This window comes from Cheilinus undulatus, linkage group 4, assembly GCF_018320785.1.
Source record: "Cheilinus undulatus linkage group 4, ASM1832078v1, whole genome shotgun sequence".
Taxonomy (NCBI): Eukaryota; Metazoa; Chordata; class Actinopteri; order Labriformes; family Labridae; genus Cheilinus; species Cheilinus undulatus.
The window spans coordinates 6269201-6295081 of record NC_054868.1 but is presented as its reverse complement, the minus strand read 5'-3'; the positions used below and the strand labels follow the sequence as shown (position 1 = coordinate 6295081).

Sequence of the window (25881 nt, the reverse complement as noted above, 5' to 3'; positions counted from 1 at the left end):
TAGATAGAACCGACCAATAGTTGCTCCCATATTTCACACAAAGAATCATGGGGGCCAGGAATAAGGTGGAGGCGATAGAACACATTCAAATGTTGAAAGAAACTTTACATATCAACGACATTTAGATGTTGAAAATTGTCTATAAACTACAATAATGTGAATCCATTTCCAAGCTGTTTTTTTGTCACGAACAACAGACTTGTATTTATGATCCGATGTACTTGACCTGAAAATGCAGGTTTTCATTCAAAAATGGGTTCATGTGGTTCTTGGAATAAACAGTAAGGTTCTTTATGTGGCATTTAAAAAGGGTGTTTTAATTATCTGAAAGCATATTACATTCTTTTGAAAAAAAAAAATAAATAGAAATATGTTTTTTTCTGCATTAATGAGATAAGAATCTGAGGGTTATAGTGTTATTTGAAAAAAGAAGAAAGTTTTTGTTTGCCAGGAGGTTTAACAGAGGAGGGTACCTAATATTTGAGAAAGACAGGAACTCGAGAGTCAGTTTGCATGCTTCACACTTTCTCATTTGTTCTAAGTAATATCATCTTGATGATACTTAAAGATGTTATTGAGGGGTTGATATGTAGCTTTTTGTCTGAAGGTTTAACCCCCCCTCAGCTTCACCCCTTTGTCTGTTTCTAGACTGATCCAGAATATAGTTTGAAACCAAAGTGGTAGACTAACAAGGTCTTAAATCTAAGGTTCAGTTGTTACCTCACCCACATTTTGTGCTACAAAGAATTACAATGCTACTTTATCCCCACTGCTGCAGGAAGCTAACTATAGCCAATTTAGTGTCTTTCTTTAATAATGCAGTGTTAATTTCATCCCTTTACAACAGTAGAGCCCTACATCATCTGTATTTTATCCTCCTCTCTCCTTTTATGTCAGTATTAGAGCAAGTCTCTTCATATAACAACAATATCAGAGTTTTTAATGAGTCTAAATTTTAGGTTGCAAGATTGCAACATCTTAGGACACAACTTTCCAGAAACAGTTAATCTTAGATCATTTTTTAGTCCCTAAGGATGGACTGATTTGATGGGTTGATTTCATGAACTCAAAGTCTACACTAATGAAAAACCTTGTAGAAATAACTCTAAATTTAGAGTAAGATGTTTCTTGCGTGTCGAAGCCCTTAAACCTTAAGAGGTGTCAGTGTTTAAGAGCTCCCTAAATAGTACCAGTCAGTGTTCACTGAAATGCTGGTGCTGCTGCTCATGTTTGGGATGTCTAAGGCTGAACAGAGGAAGAAAACAAACTCAGAAACCCAAGCTAGCAAAGTAAAAAGACAATGAAACAGAAATAAAGACTAAAAACTAAACTTTTATAGAGGAATAGCATGCACTAAAGACATTCACTGGCAAATGGGATTGCTGCACATTAACCTCCTTGTGTTAAAGCACTCTGCTTGATCAAAGTGCAGTGCAGTCAATGTGATGACTCCACATCATTACTTTTTTGCACCATAATCTATTAAAAGAGAGAGGGTCAATGAGAAATTTGCATGTAAAAAAGCTAATTTGCATCTTACAGGAAGAGGTTACAGGATAACTGGTGGGCTGGTTTTTGAAGATTATACCTTTGATTAGAGAAAAAAAACAAACCCTTTGCAGTGCTGTTTCCCTTCCTTGTGGTCTTTATTTCCGCTGTTGTTTAGGTGAACCTGCATTTTTAAGATAATCTCTCATTTTGTGTTACAAACCTCCTTTTTTAACAGTCTACAATGAAACGTATGCATGTTGATTTCCCATTACAGCCCATCCTGTTGTGACTGTTTGAATACTCTTCTTATTCCATGTGTTACTTAGAGATATCTCTTTATATAATTCTCAGATATTTGAATTTTTAGGAGCTTTTTTGCTCATATACTTTCCCTAAAGATACAGAGTATAGTTGTTTATTTAAGATGGCACTTCTTCTGTATATTTGACTTGAAGTTTGCTTTCTAAAGGATATCACAATTAAATGTTCACACATGCACAAAACTCAAAAGAATCCAGCAAAATAGGTTCAAGTGAGTTAGTGAAAGTGAACAACTTGATTTCTCACTCCAAGATTACCCAGAATTTTTATTTATGCAAGCCCCCTTTTTGATACCATGTATTTTAAAACAACCATAATCATTTTAATTAATGATTTTATAGAGAAGTTGCAAAACTTACAAAATATGTCTCTTTTCAGAACACTGATGTGCAGGAGAGAAATAAATCCTTTCAAGATTGGAGGCAAACTCCCAGAATCCTCTCAGTTCTGTTCAGTTCAGTTCCGAAACTTTGCAAATGTGTATCTGTAATCTGGACAGTGTGCAGGAATTTGCCTGAAATTTTTAGTAAGTAAAAAATTAAATTACCCAATGTTGAGTGCTTAGGACTTCTTGTCCTGCTGCTGTATCCAAACAGTTATCAATGTTTGATTTTTACCAGCATCTTATTAAAGTTGCACTACAACCGCCTCCTGGTGGTTAAATACCTCCACAAAGTTTCCAGTTGACAGTGAAAGTACAGAATTGGGTCTAAAAGAAGGGGCGGGGTGTTTTGTGGTGCAAATGCCATAAGTAAGGGCTGACCATAAGGCCTAATGACCTTTACCTTTGACCTTGATCTCCAAAATCTTATCAGTTCATCCTAAAAGTGACATTTGTGCAAAGTTTTAAAAAATCCTCAAAAAGTTCTAATGATATCATGTTCACAAGAATGGTCTAGAAAGCAAGAGATGAACATGAGGCCCATGACACTCACCTTTGATCCCAAAGTTCTAATCAGTTAATCACTGATTCTGGGTGGACATTGGTGCAAATGTGGAAGAAAATCCATTCAAATGCACAGTGTGTAAAATTCTGCACCAGGGGTCTCTCAACCAGAACAACAGCACAGTGTGATGAATACAGACCGGTGCTGCCCTGTCCACCATCTCAGCTGTTTAATTCTTGTTTTATTTTATTTTTTTAATTTAAATTTATTTTCGTAGGTAAACCTAATTGAGAGTGTGAATCTCATTTGCAACAGTGTGCTGGTCAAAGAGCGCCCTGGGCAAGCACTGTTCAATGAAAACAGCTCCTCATAAGACGTGTTTACTAAACAGAAAGCCAACATTTTGTTTTCATTCATAAATTTCTCATAATAAGGGAGAAATTCACAAACAAGTGCTCTTCTGCTTTCATGCTGGAAGCAGTCCCAGAGTGCACTGGGATCCAAGGATGCACAAGTGCTTTGACATCGCCCTTAGTGCAAACATGTAAGTGCACTTTTAAGTGTTTCTCTCCTTCATTATGAGGAATTTATGAATGAAAACAAAACATAGGTTCTCTGCTTGGTAAATATGCCTAATGAGGTGCTGTTTTTATTGAACGGTCTCATCAATTGAAAACGAGAAGTAGAATTGAGAAGGGGGCCGTGGGAGGTGGATGACGCTGAGTGATGCTGGTCTCGACTTCTTGTAAATGCAAAGCGTGGGAGGGGGCTCTATGTTACAGAGGTGAGCTTGGGCAATTGAACTTACACCAGATGGCAGCCGCCATAACGAAACATATCCCCTTACAGTTATAAAACTTATGAGTTTTTCTGTCTGAAAACCTATGGAAATATTGGAGAAAATGTTAAGACCTCAGTGTCAAAAAATGAATCCTTGTATCCTATCTATACACAAGTCTGCAGCATACTGTGTGTGAGACGTCCTCAATAAAGTTCATGAGGACTTGAAGAGAGCAAAATTTTTATAATCAAGTTGTAGCTGCAAACTACTGGCAAATAATAAGATTTTTTTTCTCTTTGAGATTATATTAGAAAACTTAATTATATTTACTCTAAGATAGACTCTCCAAAATAATATAACTCTAAATGACTTCAGTCAAGCCCCAGAGCTGCAATGATGCAGGTACTCCTCTTACCTCCCTCTCCACATTCACTAAATTTAATGTGATTATTCCATTTAACTTACGGTAACTGAATTAAAAACTGGGAATGGTTTAGGAGTTTAAATTGGATAATTTCCTGGAAGATAGTCAAAGAACATTGCAGTTTAACAGAATTTAAAAGGGCAAATAATTTAACTAACACAGAGTAATACATTCTTAAAAATCAACCATAAGCTGTATGTTCTTTTGCCAGACAAATTGCAGGTTGAGTTAGTTCCTCACAGAGACTGTTCAGTCAGAAGATAAGCAGCAGTCTTAACCAATCAGAGCAGAGATTAATTCAATCCTCTCTACATGTCTCCTTCTCTTTAATCATCTTATCCTCTTCAACCTGTGACTCTGAGGCGTATCTAAGAAATGCTGGGAGCCTTACTCTGGTACTTAAAGACACTACCACTGAATTTGAAATCCATAAAATATAATAGAGTGTTGGTTTTTATTTTTCAGTTTGTTTTTAGAGATTGCAAAATAATATAAACAATGCAATTAAAAAGCAGACAGTCTCCCTGCTGAAAAATAATCTTTGAGTGCCTTGTGTTATCACTTTAAACTCCAAGTTTCTTTCGGACTTTGCAAGTAGAGTGACACAGGGATGATGATTTCTGTTGGAATTGAAGCTTGCATCACGTAGGTTGCATTGACGAAAAGCCTATGTTTTTTTTTAAAAAAAAAGTAAGATGCACAAAATATTAATTGGTGACATTAAATTGTCCATCTGTTTAGGAAATATTTCATATTTTTCTTAGTCTGATTATAACATTTTAACCAATAAAATCAACTGATACTAATGGCATTCATTACATCCTCTCAGGACTACACATTCTGAAACAAAAGGTGGCAGTATGTGCTCTGCACAGAAAAGACGGAGAACAACAGTGCAGCTGCAACACATGAGACACTAAACATGGCGTCACAGGTGTAGACTTTTTTTTTTTTGGTGTTGCAGAGAAGCATAACACTTTTGTGATTTGAAAAAAAAATGCTCTGCAAAGATTCCTAGAGGAAGAAAAAGTTCTTGTGTTTTAACACAACAACCCTTAGAAGTCACATCAAGGGCGCCATCCCAATGATGACCTATTAAAGAAATACGAAGTGGCAGTAGCCTAGCACTAAGCCACGGGCTAATGCCAGCAAAGTGCCTATCCAGCAAGCATTTGGAGACTACAGACTGTGTGTCAGAGACAGCCAAAAAGCAAAGATCCATTTATTAAGCATGACAGACCATTTCTTGCTTTCATTGAGTGGCATGATATCAAAATGAAGTGTGGATACCTGCATTGTAATTCGATCCAGTAGGTACCGGTATATGTTGGCACCGGTACCATTTCCATACCGGTTTTCAAAACTCATCCCTAATAGAAACATTAACAATGCAAAAATCCAAGATGGCGGCATTTGTTGAGGGGACCCTCCCTATGTATAAATAAAAGGCTTATTCTGAGTTAATGGATGTGCAGTCATGTTAATTCACCTTTGAATTAAGGGGGCAGCTCAATATGTTTTCTTCTTTGACTCTGGGAAGATTAAAGAGAAGAAACAAATGTACAAGGGAGTGCATGAAAAGTGTATAAAACACATGAATGGTCTAATTTAGTAAGTTGTTTGCAAAAATGTACATTTCCTTTTTGCTGGCTTTACTTTAATAATTATCATGACGTGCTACCTTTAACTTGCTTGATGTGTATCTGTAGGTGAGGATGGCCAAAGTGAAGCAGGTGGGCTTGCTGGCAGCAGGCTGTCAGCCCTGGAACAAAGACGTGTGTGTCGCCAGTGGAGACCGCTTTGCCTACTGTGCTACTTTGGCAATATACATCTACCAGGTATTTTTGTATTGTGGTATTTTAGTGTCCTGTGTCTTCATTTTTTGGGGGTCTAAAAGACTAGAAAGTAACAACAAGTTGTCAGGAAATTGGCTGTAATGTAATTTTGGGGGATTAAAAGCTGCATTGGCTTAATAGAGATTATCCATTTAGTGTTTGTAACTGACAGGCTCCTGTTTTTCTATAAATGTCTAACAATGGTGCAGACAGGACCACTACCGAGAAATATGCTTGCATTAAAGAGTACATTTTTTTATAAACTTAAAAAGCCATTATTGCCACTTTTCAGACCTCAGACTGCGTTGATGAAATAATTGTACATTTACTGACAATGTTTTCTGTTTTTTTTTGTGTAAATATTTTAATAATATTTCTTCCGTCATATGTTGTATTTGACTTACTGTTTATTTGCCTAAAAACCAGATCTATTATTAAATACTCCAGCTCTCTCACTCTGCCTTGTAGTTGGATCAGCAATACAATGAGTTCAAGCTGCGCTCCATCATGTCTGAACACAAGAAGACCATAACAGCCATCAGCTGGTGTCCTGACAACCCAGACCTGTTTGTGTCAGCATCTGCTGATAACCTCCTCATCGTGTGGAACGTAGCAGAACAAAAGGCTGTTGCTCGGCTTGAAAACACTAAAGGTGAGAGAGGGTCTACACCTGAATTCATTAGCTGACAGGAGGTTAAAGTTTAGTTTAATTTTATGAGGTTAGCTCTAATAAATAATCTCTGCTTCTCTCTCAGGCATCCCTGCATCAGTCAGCTGGTGCTGGAACTCAGCTGACGGCGTGGCCTTTGTCTCCCAGCGTGGGCCACTTTACATCTGGGTCTATGGAGGTCCTGACCCTGGGGTCACTGTGCACAAAGAAGCCCACTCCTTCCTGTCTGATATCTGCCTCTTCAGATGGCATCCCACCAAGAAAGGCAAACTAGTGTTCGGACACACAGACGGGAGTTTGTCCATTTTTCAACCAGGTATGTTTGTGTAACCAAAATCAAACAAGATTTAATACATTTCAGAGAAAAATAATCTGTCTGTGTCTGTGATGGCGGAATTATCGATCTTTGATTATTATTATAATCAGTTCATCATTTAAACTTTGTCTATATAAGGCCGGCCACACACTACAGGGTTTTAAGCCCAATTTGGGGCAAGATTTTTCTCCCCCGACAATCGTGGGGGCGTATCCCGAGAGGAGCCTCGTCGCAATCGACTGTTTGCCTGAATAATCCTCAAGTGTGTGGTGTCAACATGATTGTTTTTCTGCTCCAAATCACGTCATAGCCTCCAAAATCCTTAATAGTAATATCAAACATGTTTGATATTTATGATTCTAGGTTGTAGTTCCTCTGATGAAGTACCCACAACAACCAATGAGAGCGAGGAAACAGGGTAGCCTCACCAGCCAGATCATATGTACTTTGACCTCTCACAACCAAAATCACAGCTTTAACTTAATTCCAGCCAGGATTTTATCCTGAGTCTTTCCCGTGTTTTATAATTTTTGCTGCACCTTTAATGCATGCAAAGGCAACCTGTTGTGGAGGGACAGCAAGAGGGTATATTGACCGACATCCGTGCTTGTTTTTTCTGAAGTCACGTGATCACTGAGGTCGTTGGCAAGTCAGCAGGTGTGTGGTCTCCAGTGATCTGACAGTGTGGCTGAGTTGTCTCGTGTGTGCGCTCGGTGGATTAAAGATGAAAAATATTTTGAAATTGTCCTCATACCTGTGGTCTCACACGGTTTTAAAATCGTTTCAGATTTAAACATTCGTCTAGTGTGTGACCGGCCTAAGACTATTCAAACAATTAAGTAAAATTTATAGGGATGTAAAAAGCTTTAATTACAACATTTAAAGGCATACTGAATTAAACTAGGAAAAGATGGATGTTTGGATAACGCACAAGTATAGCAAATATTGGCAGACATTTTCATAACTGCTGATAATGATAATTCCTTTCTGAATACAGTTTCAGATACACAGCACCACTATATGTCTTGGGAATTTTTCCTTTTTCTTTCCTTTTCCTCTCTTGAGGCATCTCAACTTCAAACCCAACTGGAAAAATCATAGCACAGCTCTTCTTCTGAAGGATTGTAACACAGAACATCATTAACATGAACTGTATTCATTTTTTCATCCTATCTTGTTAAGGAAGTAAAAGTCAAAAGCATGTTCTGCGTCCAGAGTCATTAGAGGGGACAGATGAAGAGGATCCTGTCAGTGCACTGGAATGGGACCTTCTTTCAACGGACTATTTACTAGGTTGGACAAAACACTTAAAAACATTCTCATGTAAATTTTATAACCAGAGCATTTTAAATTTTAAAATATGAATTGATATTGTAGCTGAAACAACGTAGCGGCATTTTATACTACAGTACTTTTATTATGAGTGACAATTTTCTCTTTAACAGTGTCAAACCTCCATAATGGCATCAGACTGGTGGACAGCGAGGCCTTGGCTTGTATCACCTCCTTCTGCTTCCCCTCAGCTGCTGCTTCAGTTCAGTGTCTGGCCTGGGTCCCCTCTGCACCCGGCATGTTCATCACTGGAGGTAAAGAGCAGGGACGCAGGATAAAGATTAACTATTAGCTGATGTAGCAAACATTTTATATTATTCTATTATTCTATTGTAAAATATTAACAAATGATTTTATCAATAATCAAAGCATTTTTTACTCCCTCACAAGACTACACATTCTGAAAAAGTAGGTAGTGTGGTGGTATGTCATCCACTAGTAAGCACAGACAAGAAGAACAGCAAGAAGAGTGCAGCTGCAGCAACTTAATGAGTGTTACTAGTGTGGAAGTTTTTTGGTGTTCCAGAGGAACACAGCAGGTTTTAATTTGTAACACACCAGATTTTATAAGCCACATAAGAGTCATCCCTAAGGACAGACTTTAAACCAAATACAAAGCATCAGTTGCACCAAGCCACAGGCCAATGCCAGCGAAGTGCCTTTTCATTTGAAAAGTGCCAAGTTTAGCAAAGGCCAGGGCAAAGCTATTAATGACTACTTCATAGTTGTATTCCTGCCTGCTACGTTTGATGTGTTTTCACATTAGGGGCTGCATAGACTAGTAGACTAGTCGACTTTACTGCTGTGTGATGACTCTTTTTGCTTGAAGTCGACTAGTCACTCATCACAAGATTAGGCAGTTACAATGCCTTAAAGGGGTAAAATATGACCCCTTTAAACAAACCAGGATCAGAGCGCATAGTTGTTCTTTCACCATCATAGAACAGAAAAGGAAGATGGAGACAAACTAAAGATTAACCAATTAGTTAAATAAACTATATTGTCTTCTTTAATATCTTTATTCATTACATGTTAACCCCTCTTATTTCTACAGGTTTAAATTGCCTTTCAACCTCCTACATACCAAGCAGCTGGTATGTGGGATGTGTTGTTTCACAGGGCCATCTGTCCGCACATGCTCCCTGGCTGGTATATTAATTAGTATTTTTGCCTTTTTATAATCATAATAACCTTTTTGGTATTATAGAGCTGTGATATAATAGACTGCCTTTATATTTATCTATATCTACATGTATCTATATAGTTGTTTTTTGTTCTGGAGGGGGGTAAATTGTCTTATCAAGAATGTACAACATAATTTCTGGAGAAGGTTTTGAGACATTCATGTTGATTCATAACATGCTTTCAACTCCTTCTGGGTCAGTTAATGTAACTCCATGCATACTTGGCTCAGCTGGTCTTCCCTGTCCCACCTGCAAACGGTCAAAAAATGCATCAAAGTCATTATCAGTCCTATAAACAGGCTTCCTACTAGCCTCTTAAACTGGCTTATGAAGCACATTAACATTTGACAAATCGGACTGATTCAGTCAAATGAAGTTCATAGAGATGCTAACAAAAGGCTGCAGGCGGATCAGTTACATTTTCACATTTCCTCTTTTCTTTTGTTTTCTTTTTTACTTTTCGGTTCTTCAAATTTCTGGTTCTCATGTTGGTTTAAGCTGTGCTGAAACGTCACAGGGTTGTCCGATAGTCTTAAATGAACCATTCCACAGGTGCGTATGAAACAGGTGTAGTGCCACCTTTTAAATGACATCACAAGTATCAGGTCAGATCTGCTTCTGATTCAACCAAACTAAAACAGAAGTCCAACGAAGTCTGGGTGCACTGCTCATTCCAATGCACTCAAGAGCAAACAAGGCCTGAGGCCCAGCTGACCGGCATGTAGGAGAGCTTACCCAGCTTGCGTCTCCTGTCAGGAAAACCAGCCCCTTTGCTTTACTTTCAGTCTCTTTCTTTATTTCACTTTAGGTTGAGGCAGGTAGTTTTTGTCTTTATTTATATACCTGAGTTTTAGCCTATATAATGGTGACTGATTCTGCATTTTTATTTCTGCAAGATGTAAAATTTTCATGCACTTTATAAGTGAAAAGACTCTGTAGGTGCTGTACCAGCCACTTGATGGTGCAAAGCCTGACACACATTGAATGATTTTTTAAAAAAATTTGACTGATTTTAAAGTGGGAAAGACCCCACACATGAAGACAGTTAATGTTCTCATAGTGTGTGGTGTGCGCCGAGATGACCAACACAGCATGCTACACACAAACAGATTCAGTTCTCTAACAACCAGTCTTGACTCAAACTCCAAATCTTGCCTGGCGATTTTAGGAGTAAAGAAGCTGAATGTGGCCAGCTGTACACTACCTGCTACATCCATCACAGTTTTGGTCCAGCTCCTCTCCTTGTCAGTTGGATTGTATAAAGATTTGCAGATCAGGTTGGACACACAAACATGTTGCTAAAAATCAACAAGCTGCTCCTTTATTTTTGACATCCATTTAACTTTATGCTAAATGTTTATTACTGTTGCCGTGGCTGTGCTTGTTGTGCTTCCTCCTCAGTCAGCTTGCTATCTTTCCATTCTACATAACAAACAACAGAGTGCCTGCTTGACTGTCCCTCTGTCACACAACAGTATTTCTGATCGTAGATCTTAAAAATATTTAATATTTATGACCTCAAACAGGAGTGGCTCTTCTGAGCAGATCAGAGAGGGAAAGATCCCTCTTAACACTCCTCACATAGCAGGAAAATCTGGCAAGATAATCTTCAGGTACAACCAACCAAAATCAGCATGATTATCTTGTAGTGTACCCCGCTTGAGAGCCTCTTCTCTCTGATCAGATTCAACCTTTTCGTTAACTGCTCATCATCTAGGTACATTTTTTTCACAGTATACCAGTGTCAGATTCCCCGAGAAGACACTGTGCCCTGTTTTCTTGGTTTTACTTCTCTTTTCTTCTCTTTTTGAGTCCTAGGAGTGTTTTGATGCTGTGTTTTTATACATTGCTACTTTATAAAGAAATTTGACTTGTTGATTAATTGATTAATTGTTTTGTCCTCGTGTGTCTTTCAGACTCACAGGTTGGTGTGTTGAGGGTCTGGAACGTGTCACGCTCAACTCCTTTGGACAGCTTCAAACTGAAAAAGACCGGATTTCATGCTTTACATGTCCTCAACTCCCCTCTGGCCAAGAAAGGTAAGACTGATGCATGAAATACAAAACACTACTGCATCTCAGGGACAGCTGTGTTTTTGTCTGTTTTTATCTTTAATTAAACCACCGGCAAAGCACAACAGGTTATAATTCTTGTGGAAGGATATGTCTTTTTGCCTGCATGAACAATCTTTAAGACAGGAGTTAAAATTTTTGTAGTTGAAGGTGTGAGGTCACTTGACTTGGGTCTCTTTCACATCGTAAAAAGGCCTGGAGGATTGAAATCATCCACGACAAATTAATGGACAACCTCCAGTACTATTTGGTTATGCCATTGTCAGAACACTCTACTGACAATCAAGCCCCCTTTCACACATGCCCAGAACCCCTGAAAATTTCTAGAAACTTCTGAGGTGAATGCACACTACACACAGGAAACTAAGACTTTACATAGTATAACTCTTACCTGGCAGAGGGTATCTTGCCATTCTATAAGTAAACGTCAAAAACTCAAGATCTCATTTTTCTGATCAAAATATGTCGTTGCACTCAATTCAGACCCCTTTAGATTGATACATGGATGGATGGAAATGTAAGCACCCATACGTCACGTGGACCCATAAGTACACACTGAACATGTACTTAAATGCAGGGTTGGTTTTGTAGTGGATGCAGATAAGTACTGGCTTTTGTCTGTCTAAGGCATATGATGGCTCTGTGGTTGAGGTCAGAAAGGTTTGACATGTGGGATTGAATGATTTTGAAACCAGTGTGTGAAATCTTGCTGAGTTTGTTTTGTTGATGGCTGCGAGAAGGGGGAACAGGATGGGCTGGATGATGCTCTTGTACAGAAGGTATAGGATGAGGGAGGCAACAGAAAGCAGTGAGTTTGCAGATGACATGGTGTCTCTACTCGGAGTTTATTTTCTGTAGCGAGTCCATTTAACTGATTACTCTGGATGAATTATGTATTTGAAGATAACAACTACTAATTGCTTGTAGGGAGTAAAACTGCCTGCCAATACAGACACTCATTGTGTCCACAAGGAGACCACCAGAGAAACAATCACATTTATGTGAAGACATAAAGACAGTTTGGTGCTAAAAAGTCCCTGTTTCATTTTCCCATCCTCTGTTTAACTCTTCAGGTATTACTTACATCTAATTTTTTGAGTTATGTGAAGGTCAGTCTCTATCTCATATTTGGGACGTCTGAGTTGTTAAGGTGTTGCTTAAAATTCTTCATTTCCCAATAGTAATCTTCAAAATAAAAGTCTTTAGTAATGATTAGATATAGAGAATTTTATTGTGAGAGACTAGCAGGAATAGAATGTGTCTATCATCCGATACTTTACTCAACTTTATTATCACGAAGCTATCAAACAGGAGGAATTGAACTTTTGCTGCTTTGAGAGAGACAAAGCCACAAATCATCCAGGACTAAGCCAAGTTAAATATGGCTTTAAACATCTTCAGCATGTAAGATGTTTGTTCCTGCTGCACCTTGTTCAAGTGAAAAACAGGCAAGTATTCCAGCAGTTAGCGTGCCCCCTGATCTTACGGGGAACTATGGCCAGAGCAGCTGCCTGGCTCTGTCCCAGAGCGGATAAATGCAGGTCTGTTTTCTGTCTCAAATTACTCTTTTAGGTTGCTCTTAATGATCTGTAGACCACTGTAGCTGATAGATCTGGCAAACTGATCTCACACGGAACAAAAACACAACATTTAACTGGATGTTAATTTTCAATGAAGGCAGTGACACCAGCTAACAACAGACTGTATTTAGATGAACTGCTCATGATTTTATATTGTTGTAGCATTAGGGGGGAATGGAAATTTCCATAGCGCCCTGTGATGTCATGGGGCACTATAGTTGTTCTGCCCAAATTAAACCCAGCCATGAAAGAGGTGAATGACTTTCTAATGGTCTAAAAAAAATCAGTCACATGTAGATTTCAGTGTTTTCACATGTTTACAGCAACCTTTTCCCACCATATCTAGTGTGTTGAGACACAAGTGTTAGGTTCAACTTGACAGGGACTTTAAGAATCTCAAAAATTAAAGTTTGTTTACCTGAATGATGGAATTACTTGCTCACTTCAAGAAATTAGGGCTTATTTTTTGCCTTTAGTATTTTGAAACAAAGATGCTTATCTGTACTCATGGGTGAATAATGAACAATAATAAGATAATAAATGGATTTAAATATTTTTGAATGGAAGTTTTGAACAGTGTAACAATTATGGATGTTAGCTGAATCTTGTCTGGTTGGCTGTATGCCTAGAGTGAGGCACACTTACTCTAGTTTTCTTTGTATATTTGCTGTCTGAGTCAGTAGTGTCTATCCCTGAATTAAGGCCTTGATCAGCCTTTTACAATTGTCAGAGTAATCTTATCTTTTTTCTCCAGTCTTTCTTCCTCTCTTCTCTTTTTCGCTCTGCAGCTCAGAGTTCCTGCTCTCCCAGTAAAAGTCAGCACACCAGTTCCACCAGCGAGGCCATCCCCCCACCAACCCTGTCACAGAACCAGTCCTTCTCTCTGCCTCCGGGCCATGCCGTGTGTTGCTTCATGGATGGGGGTGTGGGACTCTACGACATGGGGGCCAAGAAGTGGGACTTCCTACGAGACTTGGTATTCTGTTACATTTTTGTGGAGTAAACACCTTAAACATGCTGACACCTGACTGAATGAATATGTTTTTTGTTTTCTTCAGGGTCATGTAGAGACGATCTTTGACTGCAAGTTTAAACCTGACGATCCAAACCTGCTCGCCACCGCTAGTTTTGATGGAACCATTAAAATCTGGGACACAAACACGCTGACAGCTGTTTACACCTCTCCTGGCAATGAGGGCGTGGTCTACTCTCTGTCTTGGGCTCCAGGTAGTCCTACTTCCACCATTCTGCACACATGAGCACACATGCACTCTGAGGAATAAAGGTGCTAACTAGATGTATAATAGCTTTTCAGTTTGCCCATAAAGGACCCCTTTTTTGTTCCTGTTAGAGCTTTTTAAAATGGTTTAGAGTAGGGCAGCACAATACAAAGAATGTTCTACAATGTATTCTCTTTCTGCTATATAGTATATTTATTTGGTATACTGAGTGGAGGAATAGATACCAAATAAACAGTTAGTTTTTCAATCCTACACTCATACTTTCGACATTTAGTTCCTAAACTTTATTTCCTGCTATTAAATCAAAACCCTTGCCAACTTTTAATAAGCAATAGCAAGCTCCTTAACAGCAACTCTGACATTCCCTTGGAGCAAGGCCGCCTATAAGGAGGGATAAAGAGGAGAGCTTTCTGGGGCAGCCAAACAGGGCCCATGGAGGTCAGCAAAATCATGATCCATTGTAAATTCAAGCTATGATAACAAAATTATTATTTGGAAACCTAAATGTTAACCACTCTTACTAGAGCAACAAAAATTACTTATGTATTTATGCTTATACGGCAATGTTCACAAGGGGCAAGACTGGGTTAAAAAGTGGCAAAAAAGGCAAAAAGTGGCTACATGGGTGAGAAGTGAGACAAAGAATCGCAAAAATGGGCCACAAGTGGCAAAAAAGTGGTAAAATGGGTGAAAAGGGCAAAAAATGGCAAAATGTGGCAAAAAGAAGTGGCAAACAAAGGTGTAAACGCTAATTTTGTGGCTTATGAAACCACAAAAATTGACTTAGTGGTAGAATTTTACGTATTGTCCGATTCATTCATAGGTTCTTTCAATAACAAGTTTGACTTTTATAATCTGTTGCAATTCAATATAAATCAAACAAACCTACACAACCATAATAAAGCATAATGCCTCTGCAACACTAAAAAGCAACACGTGCAAACTGTTTACGTAGCATACTTTAAATACTTCATTTCCTATTCAAGAAGAAATATCTCAGTAAAATGCGGTACAGTGGAAAAGGTGTTGACTTTTCTCTCTTTTGAAGGAGACCTGAACTGCATCGCAGGAGCAACGTCCCGTAACGGAGCGTTCATCTGGGATGTCAGGAAAGGAAAGATTATCACTCGGTTTAATGAGGTATTTCGATCTCTCACTGAAACATACTTCAATGTGGCCTGAAATTATTTTAAAAAACATGTCTTCCATCATCTCTATTCACAGACTGAACTAAAAGGTATAGAAAATGCACAAAGAGGTTTTGGTTTTCAGCATATTAAGAGTTCTGGTTTTCATGTGTTGTACATTTGACATCTCAGCTTCACTGACCAAGGCCAAAACCGCTAACCCAACCTTATCTATGCTAATGGCACACTAGTTTATGTCAGCATTAATCTAACAATGATTCATTTGTCTCTCTACACAGATGCTTGCAATAAGTACAGCTAACAATCAATTAGCATGTCAGCTTAAGTCACAAATGAAAATGAAGCCGTGTAGATAAATTTAATCAGATTTTATTTTTCCTCATGTCCTAAAATACTGAAGAAAGATCGCTCTGACCTCCATTTAAAAAAAGCATTTCACAAGTTTTGGGGGGCCGGATCATAGATATACATAGATGCTGTATTGATTGGCTGAGTTGTACGTCGACATCTCCACCATATTTATGGGCAGGTCCGCTATGTGGAACAATACAAGTAGACAATGACTATCTAAGTGCAAGAAAGCCCAAATGATTGCATTATGATTTTAATGGATTGTAATACTTAATGATCCATATTCATGTAAGTATAAATAAGGACTGAGACAAAAATCAATGTTTTATTAGTGAAACACAAAGCAGAATCTCCTTTCTTTTATTTTAGTAGTAAATAGTAGATATATAGTGTCGAAGTAATCATCCATCCCCTTTCCCTAGGGTTGCTTGCATAGTATTCCAACAGTTCCATGTTCTCCACCCAACTCCACTGATGTCTAGTTCTAGTAGCCAATGTATCATCAGGTCGCCCTGGTTCCCAAACACCAAACGCAGACCTTGTTTACCTGGGCGACATCTGAGCCATTGAATTGTTTGTACTCATATCTGAAGTATAGATGAGCAGGTGCACATGGCGTCAAGGACCTTGCCTTGGGGTCCACACTGAACATACTAATTGCACAGTGAGAGCTACAGCGGCCAACTTGTGTACTTAGTTTTTATCTTGCCAACTCACGCACAAACCTACAAACACAGACAGGCTTCTTACAAATGCTGCAATCAATGACGTATTAAAAAAATAAGTGGAAAAAAAATGACACATTACCTGACATTTAGGAAAACATTGTAACAGACATTTTTAAATGTATCTGTTGAAATCATTACTAATATCCAGTGCTTACCGTCAGTTGCGATGTTTATGATGTACAGACCTTGCCTATTTTTTGTCACAGTTACTGTCATTATTATTACATGAACATGGATCATTGAGTACAAAAACAATGTAAACACCATTGCTTTTTATTCAGAAAACCCACATTTCCCGCATATACTTGTATATGCTTATGGGGAACGCTTGCCTCTTCCAATATGGCGGACATGCTAACGTACTGCAGCAATGGGCAAAGTCAGTGCAGTGTCTACATTTGTTATGTCTATGGAGCAGATGGCCAAGCTGCCACATGCATGGTAGCTACCCTAACTCTAGCCATAACCTTCATTCTATGATTGACTCAAAAGGTGAATGGTGGACATAGAAATGACGGATTATGATGGTGGCTTTTGCTAGATGAAAAAGAAAAACTTGCTTGTAGGTCATCTAACATTAACCCCTTAACGCCTATTGTCGCATATTTGATACATACTTTTATGATACCTCTATCTGCTCAATATGCTCAATAAATTACACAAAAAAACTTCTGAATACAATCTGATAAATGATAAAAAATGCCCTAAAGTGGATTACAGGTTACTAAAAACACCTAATGAATAAAATGAGATACTAAAAATATAATTGTTAAACTTTATGGAAATTTGGATTTTTTTTAAATTTCAGTAGAAAGTTAAATGAACATTTCAGTTCCCCCCCCCCCCCCCAAAAAAACAAATTTTCTGGCTATTATTTGTGTTTTCAGGCTTTAAGGGGTTAACTACTAGCTTCTCCTGAATTGCTAAGAATTCATGTCTGTCCCCAGAGGCATACACCATCAGACAATGATGGATCATAATAGCTTATTGGCTCTGAGATTGTGTCTTCCAAATTCAGTTCAGATTTAAAATTCTTTTGTTTTCAGCCAAAGCTTTGAGACAAATCTGATCAGGAAAATTCCCTGGTTTTATGTTGTGTCCATTGACTTCCTTTGTATTCCTGCAGCATGGAAAGAACGGTATTTTCTGTATATCATGGAGCCACAAGGACTCCAAGAGGATTGCAACGTGTAGTGGGGATGGATTCTGGTGAGTCTTCATCATTTTGGTTAGCCTGTTATTCAAAGATTTTATTGTACTAGTGAAAAGGATCAGGATATTTCTTTTACATAGAGAGTTTTAAATGTTTTCTTTGGTTTGACTACAGTATTATCCGCACCATTGATGGAAAAATCCTTCACAAATACAAACATCCTGCTGCTGTGTTTGGATGTGACTGGAGCCAAAACAACAAGTAAGACCCCATCTGTAGTCCATCACAGGGAAAAAGTGGGGTGTTCTCGAAAATCTGCAGAAGTGTTTGTTTTAGCTCAAGTATGAGAAACTTAGGAGGAAATTTAATGTTAAGCATCAATATGCATGGATGACATTTCAGACACTTAACACAGTATATCATACTCCCTTTGTTTCTTTCTCTCTCTCTCTTTAGAGACATGATAGCAACAGGCTGTGAGGATAAAAACGTTCGTGTGTACTACCTGGCTACCAGCTCAGATCAGCCTCTGAAGGTCTTCACTGGACACTTAGCTAAAGTTTTTCATGTTCGCTGGTCTCCACTCAGAGAGGGAATACTATGTTCTGGATCAGATGATGGGTGAGTGAATACACACACAGCAAGGACTCACTAAGTGGAAAAACAAGAAGAGTTAAATGTCATTTAGAAAATGTGGACATAATGTTTTAAAGATTTTTATGGGCAAATATGGACCACATTTGTTAGACATGCACAGACTACAAAAATAGGACTGATACTAACATTTAGAATAACAATTTGGCTGATAATCGTGTTTTTAAAAAACATTTTCTTTTGGTGTAACACTTCCAATATGTCAACATTTTCTCCTGTGTTTGGCCTTGAATACAAATCAGAGAGTGTCCAACAGTTCATAGTATCTGAGCCTGTGAATGAAAGTCCTTGGTCCCCCAGGTTTTACTATACTCCTGTGAGGCCTAGACACTCACTGATGGCAAGAGGCGCTGGCTGTACTCCTTGTGACGTCTTACCTTTGGTGCATTTTTGAGTGTTGTAGGCAAGACCACGTGTTTAATGATGCCATGATAAGAGGAGCGGGGATGGGAAGGGTCAGCTGCTTGATATTGGAGCGCCAGCTATGCTTCTACAGGGCACCTGGCATGCATACACCTCATAAAGGGTGACCTAAACCCAGTGAGCTGGACCAGATGTTGGGAGCATGCATCGTGAAGGGGTCGGCTGGGAAGATACCTTGGAGAGATGGAGCATGAGTCTGGTGCAGGCCTGGATGATAACCAGGCTGGAGTAGTACAGGGCCAAGGTTGACACAGCATAGTGCCAAACTGGCTTATGCTCCCATACCTTACTGACCTGATTCGATGCATTGGTGCATCACGGACACTAAATTTAGATTAATCTTTTAAACACCTAATTTGAACAGCAGTAATACATTCAGAACAATGTCACAATTATGGCAATGCAGGCAGTCACATTAGTGGGATTTCTATCCAAATGAGATGCAAAACTGAAGCAAATTTATCAAACTTACATTTTATTTATATGTGTTTCCAATAGGGCTGAGCAATTAATTGAAAATGAGATTAATTCACAATTTGGCCTGATGCAATTTTCAAATCGCAGAGGTTGCAATATTTTTTTTACCTGAAACTGTGTCAAGAAAAGTAGTTTTAAACTTTTTTTGCAGCAGAGATGCTATGCATGACATATGCAGTCATTCAAATTCAATTTATTTGGAATAGTCCATAAAAAAATCCTACCTTCATTTTTTTACTGTTTTCTTTTTAAATATGAGAATGGCAGAACCCCCTCAAAGCAACAATTATATCCAATTTGCAATATGATTCCAAATCATCAGAATTAGATATTTTTAAAGAATTTTTCAGCCCTTGTTTAGGAATAAAAGAGAGTTAAGGAATGATCACATATCAAATCACAATTTTGATATTGTAGAAAAAAATCGTGATTAGATTATTTTCCAAAATTGTTCAGGCCTAGTTTCCAACCACTCTTCTTATTTGAATATTAGGAGTCCTAGAAGCGAGCAGTAGGTGGCGCTACTTGTGATTCAAAAAGGGAAAATACTGCAGAAAAAAGATGGCTTCATCCTGTATGCATAAGCTGTTGTCCAGAGAGTGTACCACTAAAGCTAGTAAAGAAATGAACAAAATGAAGGAGGATTTATTGAGGCAATGGTGACTTTAGAACAGCTGCTAGTAAACCAATGTGCTCTTAAAAGAATTCTAGTAACAGCCCTGGGTGCTGACTTAAGCCTTTTCATCCAAAGATGTCATTGTTTATTAGCTAAATGTGTTTTCACTGCAAAGCGTCACATTCCTCATTTATCAATAAGCCAACTTTCCACCTCCTCCAAACACAGAACTTTGGTGATATTCAGTGTTTTTATTTTTATTTATTTACAGTGTTTCTTGTCAGATTTTATGATGCAAAAATAAAAAATGTGCAAATGAATTGGAAGACAGAAATCCACCACAGTGGTGATAAATAAAAGAAGAGAAATGATATCATCAGTCCAAAACGCGTCAAGGATTATTTCTTTCTTCTATCATTTCTCTTGTGAACATTTTTTAATTGTCTAGAACTCTTATAAGAATTATTTTCATTCATAATCTTAGAACCTGAAACTAAAACCTGCTATTGAGCTATAAAGAGGCAAAAATGTGGACAAGTTATAATACTGTTAAGATATTTTTAACTTTTATTCTTCCAGAAAAACAGTGTTGTGATGAAAAACCTCCTTTTTGAAAGTATCTTGGCCAAGACAGACAGCAGCAGATGACAAAGATAGTGACAAAAACAGACAGAAATACACAAGATTAAGATAGAAACAAAGATAACATTACAAATTTAAACATTAAATATTTATCAAAAATACTTTTTGCACAACTAGAGAAGAAAGCAATGATTTATTATCTGTAACCTGAACTCTGCATTCAAATGTGAATATGTCCCAGCAGTATCTAATCAAAATGTGTATCTGTTGCAGCACTGTCCGCATCTGGGACTACACACAGGACGCCTGCATCAATGTGCTCAGTGGTCACACAGCTCCAGTCAGAGGACTGATGTGGAACACGGAAGTACCGTATCTGCTCATTTCAGGTAATCTTTATTCCAAATACTGTTGAGTTCTTGTGCAGCAAATATTTTATGTAGAAAATCCCTGTGGGTTTTTTCAGCCAAACAATAAGTTTGTGTATCAGCAGGAAGAGCCGAGGTTGAAAATACCACAACAGTAGTTCAGATTAAATTAATGACTCATTAACTGTTTGATATCCTGTTACATGTGACAGTGATGGGAGACGTTATTGATAAATCTGAATGATTTGGAGGTTACACTACTCTGACTCCTTCTGACAACAAGTATGTCATGGCTCTTTAGTGGCATCCAGTGGTGGTGGGTGGTAATAACAGGATTTTCAGCAGAAATGTGTCTTCTGGAAGGTCTCTTTTGTCTTTTAGTGCAAAATATGTGTACATTTTGAGGCCCATTTCTAAATTTCCATAAAGTGCTTCTGGAAGAAAAAGAATATCAATAGCATGCATTTTTCTCATCTTTAACAGAAGTTAGTGTTATTGTTTTATTCTGCTGTCCTCTACAGCATTAGTAGATACCAAATTAGATGATCACAGCCTGGTACAGTCACTTCTCTGTTCATTTGAAATCACAGATAACTCGTCTCATGCAGACTGCAATGAAAATCATGGCTGTCAAAAAGCATCCATCTCTTCAAACACTCTATGGGCAGTCTATTGCAAGAACAGGAAACTGTATCTGTAATTGTACCGTTAGAGTTGGAATTGCTGTTCCTGGTTAACTCTTCGCTGTATTAGTGTTGGGCTGTGGCTTGTTATCTAAGGCTCTCATAATTTTTACTTTTAAATTCTTACTGTCTATTTATTTTGAATTTACTGTACTTATTTTTCTTTCTATTAGTGACATTGATCCCACTTTACCCTCTTTTCTGTTTTTTTTTTTTTTTCTTTTCCCCAAATTTTATGTAGGTAATTATCTGCTTTGTTAGTGGGTTTTTTAAAAGTCTTGACCCATGAAAGGAGTCAAACATGGTGCTATGATATTCATGGTAGAACATGTGGAAATACAGTGTTTATTCTATGAAATATAGTTCTGTTTGGAGATGCGGGTTGTGGCCCGACGCTGACATGTCACACCTTTTTTTTTTTTTTTTTTCTTTTTAATACAGCGGGTTACTACTGCTGTTACTATCTCATTAACATATTCACAGAAAGTCTTCTATTAATCTTTTCTTTCTTTGTGTCTATTTTACTCTGTATACAACTTTGCAATGAAGTGTAGCAGACTGGATTATTGAGTGGCAGCTAGGGATAAGGGATTGTAGGGTGGGGGGTGGGTGTAGGGTTTTTTGTTTGTTTGTCTGTTTGTGGGGATGTGCAAAATTCAATAAAAAGACTATGAAAAAAAAAAGAGTTGGAATTGCTGCTCTTATGGGATGTACCATTGTGTGTTTCGTGTGATCTCTCTTTAGCTATGTATTTATAGATTTTGTTACTCTGTGTCAGAGTCTAGGACGAATTTCTCCTCAGGGACATTAAAGTCTATCTTATCACCTACTTTAAGTGTGCAAGAATACAAATATAAACATGAGCATACATTTTTGGCAATGCTGTACCCACACCCAAACTTACAGAATTGATTTTGGTACATGTATAGAAACACAAGAAATGTTGATCTCTTTGCTTTGACTGCACAAAGGAAGTATATTGATGCTTGGTGACAAAAAAATACTTTTTTCATTTAATTTAATTTAATTGAGACTATTTATTCATTCTCAAAATAACATTGAGGTTTCCCTTTTTCCAATGCTGTTGAGATTATGAGCACCTTAAACACATGAAAACTAAATAGGACATCAAACACATATAATCACAAAAACAGTAAAGAAATAACAAAAAAAAAAACCCAAAAAAACAAAAAAAAAAACAGTCACATCTGGAAATGAAGTGGCTAGAAATTAAAGTCCTAAATTCTGCAAGAGAGGGAAGAACTTAATTCTCTAGAATTTGTTGGAGTGTAGTCTCTGAATTTGGGGCATCAAAGGAAAATACAGTTTTACCTATTTCAGTGCAACATAAAAAGATTTTAAGAACTAGCCAATCAGAGTAGGCAAGCCTACTGTCTAATTCAGGACACAGGGATTACTGCTGTCACCAGGTATACATCTTAGGGCATAGTGATGGGCAATGTTAAAAGGAGTGAGAGTTGAAGCCGCTGCATGCTTATAAATTATATCCTCATACTTCCCAACTGAGATCTGAAAGAGGCTGAAATTATGAAGTTTTATATTGTATTTACCGATTTTTGTTATATTGCATTTTAACTCACAGTAAAGGCTAAAGATGTTTGCCTTCAGTTTATCCTAAATAAGTTTAATGCCAAAACTGAATACATTGAGGGAATGCCTTTATAATGTAAAATGTTTGCAAATGTGATGCTCAGGCCAGCTACCACTTCTTTTGTTCTATCTAAAATAGCATTAGTTGAAACCCATTAATGAAAGTTGAAAGACATATTTGCTCATATTTTGTGGTCTCCTTTGCTCAGTAAGTGCTGTAATGGTTTAGAACTGCACTGGAATACAGGATTCCTGGATTATTCTGTGCCTAAACTGAGTATTGTTGTGTTATTCTGCAGGTTCTTGGGATTATACGATCAGAGTTTGGGATACGAGAGATGGGACGTGTTTGGATTCAGTCTACGATCACGGAGCTGATGTCTATGGTAAGACAGAACTGCAGGAGAGAAAAAGAGAAATCTTTTTATTTGTCCCCTTTTTTAACCCAAAGTTTTGATATTCTTTGGTTTCGAGAATAAGACTTATAACGAAGTACAAAATATGCTGAACAAGGACTTTCATACCGTGCCTATAAAACGTATTCACCCCCTTGCATGTTTAACCATTTTATTGATTTTATAAATCAATCGTGGTCAATATAATTTGGCTTTTTTGAAAAGAAAAAAAATTCTATACTCAACTTCTTTAGCATCAAAGAGAAAACAGATTTCTAAAAAGTAATGCCAATTCAACTAAAATATGTGATTTAAAATAAGTGACTGCATGAATATTTCCCCCTTTGACTGACCTGATTCAACAGAGGTCCTGCCAGTTGTTGCTAATAGTCTCTAAATTAATGAAATGGGGATCACCTGATCTCCTGTCAAAGCTTAATGGGAGAGTGACAAAGAGAAAGACACTTTTGAAGAAAACTCAGATTAAATCTGGACTAGAGTTCATCAAAAGGCATGTGGGAGACTCCATGGTCAAGTGGAAAAAAGTTCTTTGGTCTAATGAGACCAAAATGATGCTCTTTGTCCATCAGGAAAGACGTCTTGGTTGACGGACACCAGACACTGCACATCACCACAAACACACCATCCCCACTGTGAGGCATGGTGTTGGCAGCATCATGCTGTGGGGGTGCTTCTTCGCAGCCGGCCCTGGAAGGCTTGTAAAGGTAGAGGGTAAAATGAATGCAGCAAAATGTAGAAAAAATCTGAGGATAATCTTATTCTGTCTGCAGGAGATCAACAGCTTGGAAGAAAATTTCTTTTCCAGCAAGACAGTGACCAGTAGCATACAGAGAACGCGACACAGAAATGATTTAAAGACAACAAGGGGAATGTTCCAGAGTGGCCGAGTCAAAGCCCAGACCTCAGTCCAATAGAGAATTTGTGGCTGGACTTGAAAAGGACTATTCACGCCTGATCCTCGTGCAACCTGACAGAGCCTGATTGAGACCTAAACACACAGACTCAAAGGCGACTCTAATAAATACTGACCTGAAGGGGATGAATATTTATGCAGTCACTTACTTTACATGACATATTTTTATTAAACAGACATTAGGTTGTAGAAATCTGTTTCACTTTGACATTAAAGAGTATTTTTTTTTTCATAATTTTTGGTCAAAGCATCAAAATTATATTGACCATGATTGATTAATAGAATCAATAAAAAGGTAAAACATACAAGGGGCTGAATCATTTTATTGGCACTGCATCAATGCACAAAACAACCTGGCATTCACATGACATTAAGACAAGATAAAACAAGATAAAAGTTCAAAATAAATGCTTAAAAAGACAGAATAAATTGGGCTAGATATCCATGGATAAATACTCTTTACAAACTCTAATAATGAGACAGTAACAGCAACAATAACAGTAGTAAGAGTTACAATAAGAGGAAAATAAGTTTTAATAAAGGCTCAAAAAATACAATCAGTATATTAACCACACTGTTCGCTGGTTGAAATGAGTTGAAAACATGAGCTGTGGCTAGATAAAACTGTCGGAAAAATGCAGAAGCCATTTAAAACTGCTTTTAGAAAGTAATACTGCAGTAAAGTTATTCTGCTTTGTTTCATCATTACATGCTTACTTATATAAACTATCCTGTTGTTTATTTATTGTTTATACTGATAAACATGTATGCGTGTAGGGTTAACGTGCCATCAGAGCCGTCCATTCACCATGGCGAGCTGCAGCAGAGACAGCACAGTGAGACTCTGGTCTCTCACACCTCTCATTTCTCCGCTGCTGCTGAACATCCTCACTGACCAGCCATGGGAGAGGATCATTGGGAACACAGGTGAATCCATTCTCCAGGTCTATTATTTTTGGATTCAATGCTTTTAAACCTGGTCTAACCACTCTGGTTGTGTATCTCCAGACACAGCAATGGTTCCCGGCTCGCCGCCGCTGCTCTGCGGTAAAGTTTCTCGAGACATCAAACAAGAGCTTGACAAACTGAGTTTAGACATCAGGGAAAAGAAGCTGCGCTGGTTCTCTGAATGCTTCTCGGTAATCTCACTCACAGAGCCCTCTGATCATTGATATACTCAGTGTTTGTATGGAACCTGAATATTTGTGAAATCTTCAACGATCTGTCACTGCTCCAGACTCTTCCTCTGAGATCTGTTGCAGTCTATGTCTGCATTTTCATCTGTCAATAGACTACACGTTACCTCATCAATATACAGATTACTGAGCTGTGAAAAATATTGTTTCAGATCATCAAACCAGTTTTAATATTAGACAAAGATAACCTGAGTAAATGCAAAATGAATTTTTTAAAGGATGATTTCATTTATTGAGGGGAAAACAGTCATACAGACCTACCTGGCCCTGTGTGAATAGTTATACCCCCCTAAACCTAACAACTGGCTGTGACACTCTTGGCGGCAACAACCGCAAGCAAGCATTTGCAATGAGTCTTTAACGTAACTGTGGAGGAATTTTGACCCACTCCTCTTTGCAGAATCGTTTTAATTCAGCCACATTCGAGG

General features: G+C 37.9%; 1 protein-coding gene across 1 annotated transcript in view; it reads left to right on the top strand.

The window, feature by feature from the left end:
* wdr17 (WD repeat domain 17) overlaps window positions 1-25881 on the top strand; it is a 50443-nt gene that overhangs the window by 5277 nt on the left and 19285 nt on the right. Inside the window, exons 2-17 of the mRNA XM_041786030.1 lie at window positions 5614-5742; window positions 6208-6391; window positions 6495-6725; window positions 7908-8018; window positions 8171-8311; window positions 11158-11280; window positions 13682-13869; window positions 13952-14120; window positions 15183-15274; window positions 17488-17570; window positions 17689-17775; window positions 17971-18135; window positions 20540-20655; window positions 23228-23314; window positions 25035-25184; window positions 25266-25396. Of these exons, the coding sequence (XP_041641964.1) occupies window positions 5620-5742; window positions 6208-6391; window positions 6495-6725; window positions 7908-8018; window positions 8171-8311; window positions 11158-11280; window positions 13682-13869; window positions 13952-14120; window positions 15183-15274; window positions 17488-17570; window positions 17689-17775; window positions 17971-18135; window positions 20540-20655; window positions 23228-23314; window positions 25035-25184; window positions 25266-25396 (2181 nt within the window). The 5' untranslated portion in view covers window positions 5614-5619. The remainder of the gene's footprint in view (window positions 1-5613; window positions 5743-6207; window positions 6392-6494; window positions 6726-7907; window positions 8019-8170; window positions 8312-11157; window positions 11281-13681; window positions 13870-13951; window positions 14121-15182; window positions 15275-17487; window positions 17571-17688; window positions 17776-17970; window positions 18136-20539; window positions 20656-23227; window positions 23315-25034; window positions 25185-25265; window positions 25397-25881) is intronic.